This window comes from Mus pahari, chromosome 11 (assembly GCF_900095145.1).
Source record: "Mus pahari chromosome 11, PAHARI_EIJ_v1.1, whole genome shotgun sequence".
NCBI classification, from domain to species: Eukaryota; Metazoa; Chordata; class Mammalia; order Rodentia; family Muridae; genus Mus; species Mus pahari.
Window position 1 is genome coordinate 54,854,114 of NC_034600.1, and position 7,939 is coordinate 54,862,052.

General features: G+C 41.5%; 1 protein-coding gene across 1 annotated transcript in view; it reads left to right on the top strand.

Annotated features, from left to right (window-relative positions):
- Nup155 (nucleoporin 155) overlaps positions 1-7,939 on the top strand; it is a 51,076-nt gene that overhangs the window by 37,066 nt on the left and 6,071 nt on the right. The window contains exons 26-32 of the mRNA XM_021208240.2: positions 366-519; positions 716-820; positions 1,579-1,733; positions 4,471-4,600; positions 5,435-5,548; positions 6,647-6,767; positions 7,180-7,290. Of these exons, the coding sequence (XP_021063899.1) occupies positions 366-519; positions 716-820; positions 1,579-1,733; positions 4,471-4,600; positions 5,435-5,548; positions 6,647-6,767; positions 7,180-7,290 (890 nt within the window). The remainder of the gene's footprint in view (positions 1-365; positions 520-715; positions 821-1,578; positions 1,734-4,470; positions 4,601-5,434; positions 5,549-6,646; positions 6,768-7,179; positions 7,291-7,939) is intronic.

Here is a 7,939-nt window from a genome sequence, read left to right on the forward strand (position 1 = left end):
AGGGTTTCTCTGTATAGCCCTGGCTGTCCTGGAACTCACTTTGTAGACCAGGCTGGCCTCGAACTCAGAAATCCGCCTGCCTCTGCCTCCGCCTCCCAACTGCTGGGATTAAAGGTGTGCACCACCATGCCCAGCTGTGTGGCGAGTTCTTAACCACTGAGCCATCTCTCCAATTCCAAGCAAGCTTCAAACTCAAATCTGCCTTAGCCTATGAGTATTAGATTTAGAGGCACATATTGTGACTATCTCTCTGTTTGCTTGATTGTTTGTTTGAGACAGAGTTTATGTATCCTGGCCTGAAAGCAGATAAAAAAATATTTCTGGTTAAACAATGTGATTGACACCCCCCACCCCCCGTTTTTCAGATTAAACAGTTACAAGTGCATTACAGACACTCTCCAAGAACTGGTAAATCAAAGTAAGGCGGCTCCTCAATCTCCCAGTGTACCCAAAAAACCTGGTCCTCCGGTGTTGTCATCCGATCCCAACATGCTGAGCAATGAAGAAGCCGGACATCACGTAAGGGACAGGCATGCATCCACTCTGGAAGAGGGTGGGGTTTGAACTGCTGTAGGGTAGTAGAGGCATAATTCCTGGGAATGGTGTTTGCCCTTCTACTGCTAAACTTGTTTCCTTGCCAGAGGTCGGGGGGGGGGGGTATGTCAAGCAAGTTAGCCTTTAGCCACGCTAATCTTCACTGTTTTCTTCACTTCAGTTTGAACAAATGCTTAAATTGGCTCAGCGGTCCAAGGATGAGCTCTTCAGTATTGCTCTGTATAACTGGCTAATACAAGCTGACCTTGCAGATAAACTACTGCAGGTAAAAATACTGTTTGTGCAATGTAGTTTATGTTGATTTTTATTTCCAAGTTGTATAACAATAGCTTTTGTAGATATAGGAAATTAGTGTTTTATCCTATGCATAACATTAGGTGTTAGCATATGGCTAAGTATATAATTTTTCTAAGAAGCAAAATACAGTTTTAATGTTTAGAGGCTGATTTGAATAGTAGTGTTGTTGAGTAATATAAGTCTTCGGATTAGTAATTAGGCTCTGTCTTTAAGTCATTGGGTGCCTGGAACTCAATCTGTAGACCAGGCTGCACTCAAACTCACATAGATCAGCCTGCCTCTGCCTCGTGAGTGCTGGGATTAAAGGCATGCGCCATCACATTCGGCCAAAGATTTCTTTTTTTTCTAAGTATCATTGTTCATTGATGTATAAACTTGAGACTTGGGATTTGTTAATGCCAAGGTGCCTTTTGAGCCAAGTGTCAGTAACTCTTTTATCAAAGTTCATTAATAGAATTAGAATTTTACAGCAAATTTATTTTTTAATTAGTGTGTTACAAAAAGTTCTTCATTAATATAACAAAAATCACTTGTACTGAGTAAATTTTCTCCTTCACCTATTGGTGTTGGATTCAGTTTTCCATATTTTCAGAAAATAAGGCACATGCGCGCGTACACACATACACACACACACACACACACACACACACACACACACACCACTGGTTTCTACTTTAAAAGCACCTAGGTGATTGCAAACATTTTCTGTGTGGCTGCAATTTCCAGATCGCGTCTCCGTTTCTGGAGCCACATCTCGTGCGAATGGCCAAAGTGGATCAGAACAGAGTCCGCTATATGGACTTACTCTGGAGGTATTATGAGAAGAACAGGAGCTTCAGCAGTGCTGCTCGGGTCCTGTCCAAGTTGGCCGACATGCACAGGTAAGGAAGGCAGCAGAGAGGCTCATTTACAGAGTAGGACAGAGCTCTGTGTGTGTGTGGGTGTGGGTGTGTGTGTGTGTGTGTGTGTGTGTGTGTGTGTGTGTGTGTGTTTGCATCTGCCCAGAGGCTGTAGAGGCATCAGATCATCTAGAGCTTTGGGCTCTTGTGAGCCACCTGACTTGGATGCTGAGACATATCTTCAGCCTTTATTTAGTTACTTTTAAAATGTCTAGTTTAACGGGCAGGAGTGATGACTCAGCAGTTAAGAGCACTGGCTGCTCTTCCAGAGGCCCTGGGTTCAATTCCCAGCAACCACATGGTGGCTCACAACCATCTGAAATGGGATCTGATGCCCTCTTCTGGTGTGTCAGTGACAACGTGCTCATATACATAAACAATTGTTTTTAAATTAAATGTCAAGTTTAATTGGGGTGGATAGTGGCTGCAGGGTGAGAAAAGGAAATCTCTTTTAGCATCAGAGTTCCTAAATGCACAGAGAACTTTATGTGTAACTCCACATAAAAGAGGAGAAATTAAAGGGATGCAGCACCCCTAACACGTGAGGTGACAGTGTACTCACATATATGATGCAAAAAAGAAAGGAGGATGCAGATTAGACCTGGGTTTGCAGTCTGTTTTCTATTGTATTCACTTGTGTGTCAGTATGGGTGCATAGGTGCCACACTTTGTGTGAAGGTCAGAAGACAACCTGAGGTAGTCAGTCTCTCTTCCACCCTGGGTCAAACTTGAGTCGTGAGGCTAGGTGGAAATTGCCTGTGTCTGCTGAGTTACCTTGTCAGCACCCTGCAAAGGGTATTTTCAAACTGGTTGATTTGAGAGGTTCCCAGTGAGTGAATCCGCTTGGTTTTTCCTTTACTGAGACAGTTTCATCCTGTCTCTTAAGTGATTCTAGGATCTCAGCTGTTCAGGGGGTGTTAAAATAGTCTTGGGACACCATTGAAGAAGGATATCAGGACTCTGTTGAGTCCCATTAAGGGAAAGTTGTGTCTTTCTTTCTTTCTTTCTTTCTTTCTTTCTTTCTTTCTTTCTTTCTTTCTTTCTTTCTTTCTTTCTTTCTTTTTTTATTATTATTTTCTTTGTTTACATTTCAAATGCTATCCCAAAAGTTCCCTATACCCCCCCCCCGGCCCCTGCTCCCCTACCCACCCACTCCCACTACTTGGCCCTGGCCTTCCGCTGTGCTGGGTCATATAAAGTTTGTAAGACCAAGGGGCCTCTCTTCCCAATGATGGCCGATTAGGCCACCTTCTGCTACATATGCAGCTAGAGACACGAGCGCAGGGGATACTGGTTAGTTCATATTGTTGTTGCACCTACAGGGTTGCAGCCCCCTTCAGCTCCTTGGGTACTTTCTCTAGCTCCTCCATTGGGGGCCCTGTGTTCCATCCAATAGCTGGCTGTGAGCATCCACTTCTGTGTTTGCCAGGCACTGGCATAGCCTCAAGAGGCTGCTATATCAGGGTCCCTTCAGCAGAATCTTGCTGGCATGTGCATTAGTATCTGGGTTTGGTGGCTGATGATGGGATGGATTCCCGGATGGGGTAGTCTCTGGATAGTCCATCCTTTCATCTTAGCTCTAAATTTTGTCTCTATACCTATATCCTTTCATGGGTATTATGTTCCTTATCTTTTTTTCTTTTTTTAAAGATGTATTTATTTTATATATGTGAGTACACTGTCACTGTCTTCAGAGACACCAGAAGAGAGCACCAAACACCATGTACAGCTGCAAATTGAACTCAGGACCTCTGGAAGAGCAGTCAGTGCTCTGAGCCATCTCCAGCCCCCAAGTTGTTTCTTTCTCTGGCCAAGAAAGTCATGACATTCTGATCTTCTCCTAAGGTTAAATGTTACACACTATTGTGTGACAGTAAATGTCTTAATCCAGTTGGCCTGTCAGTCATCTGTCTGTGAGTCTAGCCCACAGGAAAGCGAATTCACCTGACAACATGCTAGGAATAGTGGGGATGAATTGTCCCCTTAAAGGGACAGTGCACAGAAACCACTGCCTTGCTGTGCTCACTTTTCTTGGTTACAGTTTTTCTTTTTTGTCTGCCTCTGTCAATTTTCCCAAAGCCTTGAATCCCCAATTTTTCGGCCTTTATCACTCTGTCTGTGCCTAGCCTCTGTGTCACAGAGAACTACCTGCCTTTGCCTCTGACTCTCTTTCTCTTCGAAGTAATGCTGGTTTTCCTCTGATTTCCTTCACTCCCCTCCCCCGGCAGCCGCCAGGGTTTGCGGCTTACCTGCTCTGTTGTCTTTCTTTTAAACAGAGATGAAATTGTCCTTAAGGCTTCTTTCTAATCCATTTTTAAATGCTTTTATTAATGAAACCAGAAACACATAAAAGGGAACCCCAGTAACATGCTTCCCAATGTAGGATACCCAGTGATTCCAGGAACAGCAGAATTTCATGTTTTTCACATAAGCATGAGTAATTACCCAAAGTTAGGAACATATCACTAGAAAGCTAAGGTAACTGGCAAAGCATGACAGTGAACATCCTAATTCCAGATCTTAGGAGGTGGAGGCAGGGTGATTCCAGGCCAGTCAGGTGGTCTGCACAATGAGACCTGGTGTAAAAAAGAATTTATATTATTAGTATTTGCATTTCTTCAAAAGCCTTTTTTGTGTTCTGGTCTTAAAATCGTGTGTCTTACTTGATATATTTGACTCTTAAGAAACTGTAGCTAAAATTACAGATTTTTCTTCCTAGCACAGAAATTTCACTTCAGCAGCGGCTAGAATACATTGCTCGAGCCATTCTAAGTGCGAAAAGTTCCACTGCCATCTCATCCATAGCTGCAGATGGTGAATTCCTGCATGAGTTAGAAGAGAAAATGGAAGTAAGTATAAGTACTTAGGCTTTGCCAAAGAGTGGCTGCCAAGGTTACACTACTGTCTACTCTTAACCATGACTTAAGTTCAGCTGAAGTCATTATTAATTCTAAGTGTCTGCCTGTGAATGTGTACTTATGTCATGTTTGGATGTAAATGTTAAGAAAACAGTGTTTGGGACATAAAGGCATAATTTGGTATTCTCCCTTAGCTTATCCATAATTTTTATTTTTCATTTTCTCATCTGAATAGCAGCAGTTGGATCACGGGGCATTTATCACGTATTCTGGGATCTAATAAGTAAATGTAAGGAGTAGACTGAGCTGCTTTAACTGAGATTAAAATATCTTCTGGTTGTCTAAACGAAAGAGGTTATTTCTTACAAAAATGAGGTCAATGTCCTGCTGGCTTCCCTTCTCATGGTCACGTTCAGAATGAAAACTGTTTTCTGATGCTACAGTTCCCAAGGAGGTTTACAAGATGCACATTTACTCTTTGAAAACCATAGCCCTGACTTAAAATGGTTGACTTCCTTTCTCATTTTTGGAGTGACTTTGGTCCAATGGCATTGGCAACTGGAGATGCAGCCTAGAAATTTGTCTGTCAGTGATCACTGAGTTACTGATGGCAGTGACTTTGGGGAGTAATGTTCCTTGTCACAGCTCATTTCCTGTGGCATCAATTACCTTGAGTGGATAGTCTCTTACAATAAAATGTATAGTATTAATACACTCTCTTCACTTTAGCAAACTTAAACTTTTAGATGAGAGATTATTTCTTTAAATCCCTTTTGAGTATTATAAAGATATTAATATATCATATTTATTTTCTGTTGAAACTAGGTTGCTAGGATCCAACTTCAGATACAAGAGACACTACAAAGGCAGTACTCGCATCATTCTTCAGTGCAGGATGCAATTTCTCAGCTGGATTCTGAGCTCATGGACATTACTAAGGTAATAGAGATCCGGAGAGGGAGGGAGGGAGGGAGGGACGGAGAGACAGAGAGACAGAAAGAGAGACTGAGACTTCATGGGAAAGTAACTAAAGTTCTCTTTGACAGCTTGTCACTGGCCAGATAGCACATGGCTTTAGTATGACTCCTAGAAAAGGCAGAGCTGCTCCTGCCAGACAAGTCCCAATAGCAACCTTGTTAGCCTCATGTGAGCCCTGTTCAAACGAGCAGGCTTGTTCGCTGTTGCTGTTGTTTTTGTCGTTAAAGTTTTGATTTGGTATTTTGAGAGACAAAGTCTCACTGTGTGGCCCTGCTGGTGTTGATCTTGTGGCATTCCTGCCTCTGCTGGCATTTCAGGCATGTGCCATCACACCCAGCTTGAAGCCACATCATTTATCAATGACCATACTATGAGTTTTGCTTATCTAGTTGAGCATCTTTTGCTCTCCATGTTTCTTACAGAGTCTTCTGTAGACACTCGTATGCATGGTTCCAAGTGCTTGCTTTGTACGTGGTTTCTCTGTGTAATGTTCTGGAACTTACTCTATAGACCAACTTGGCCTCGAATTCCCAAATCTGCCTGCCTCTACCTCTGCCTCTGGAGTGTCACCATCCTTTCCCATGATTCTTAATCTGGTTTAGAGGACACTAATTCTAGGACATCAACAGCACCCTCCTCCTAAAATAGCACGTGGATGCTGAAACCTGTTTGAAGGTACAAATGGAGACCCTGCCTCAAAAGACAAGTTCCAAAGCTGAAACATTGAGCACTGCAAGTGGAAAATTCCACACATGATTTTATGTGATGAGTCACCATCGAAACACTTGGTGGTGTTAGAATTTTGTATACAATTTCCCTTGGACTAAGTGTATTTCACATTTAAACTGGGGTCCCATTCCCTGTGTATCTTGTGTATATGCACAAATTTTAAAATACTTGTTTCTAAATATTTTGTATAATGGCTACTCAACTTGGAATGTATTTTATATACTTTAGATAAAATATTTCATTGTTTTTAATTGAAAGGTGTACCTCACTTAGTATCTCTAAACAGTGACCTGAAGTTGCATGTTTAATTTTGGAATTTCTTTCCCACAGCTTTATGGGGAATTTGCTGACCCGTTTAAACTTGCAGAATGTAAACTTGCAATCATTCATTGTGCTGGTTATTCAGATCCCATATTGGTACACACACTTTGGCAAGATATCATAGATAAAGGTAAGTGTTCAGTTATAGATACATTACTATATAGTATTTAGGTATACAAATGAACACAAGCTGCTATCAGTATGGAAATGGGCTATATATATCTACTAGAAAGGATATGGAGGACATGTGCATATAGTGGATGTAGAGTGTGACCTCAGTGAATATTTGTGATAGGGTATATAGTTTATATGATGTATACCACCTCATAATTAACTACTTACTTCACTCAAAATCTTGTAGCCAGTACCATTTACCAGTAGCCAGTGAGACGTGTATCAGACACTCAGCAGCACAGAATCTGCTGCTTACATCAATGCAGATATCGGTCCTGAAGTATTTTGCATCTTTAAGCAATTAAGTAGCCGATGTAAACATCTCACATTTAAAATAATCATGATTTCTCTTGACCCATCTCTTCTAGAATTGAATGATAGTGTAGCATTGAGCTCGTCAGATCGAATGCATGCTCTCAGCCTCAAGCTTGTCCTCCTTGGCAAAATCTATGCTGGCACGCCTCGGTTTTTCCCGCTGGGTAAGCAGTAGCCTTGCTATCTTATCTTCTGTTTAATAGTTTTTCTCCATTGGGAAACTTCACTGGCCTATAGAGATTCTTCTTGCTATTCATCTATTTACTGTTTAGTTCAGCAGTGTTAATTCTGATTCTCCAGAAAAAAAAATCCCTGAAGGATAACAGAATTTGTTAATGAATAGTTGACTATGAAATTTTTTTTCTTGAATAGGTTTTCAAGTTTCTATATCATTTTTGGAATTATGTTTACTAACAAACTATATAGTTTAAGTGATTATACAGTTGGAAAACAGATGCAAGTATCAAATAAATTAAAATGGCCTATGATTTCGTGTATCAATAGTAATTTGAGATTCAGCTGTTCGCTATTGCATTAAAGTGACAGTGGGTAGGGTGTGTGTCTCTGTGTGACAGCATTTTGCTATGAAGCCCAGATTGACCTCAAACCCAGGATGCTGTTGCCCTAGGCTCCCGAGTTCTGGAATTAACAGGTGTTCGTGGTGTGACCATGCCTGATCTTTCTCTTCACCTCACTCTCTTTCTTAGGCTATCCTCACGTCTTTCCTCTTCTCTCTCTCTCTCTCTCTCTCTCTCTCTCTCTCTCTCTCTCTCTCTCTCTCTCTGTGTGTGTGTGTGTGTGTGTGTGTGTGTG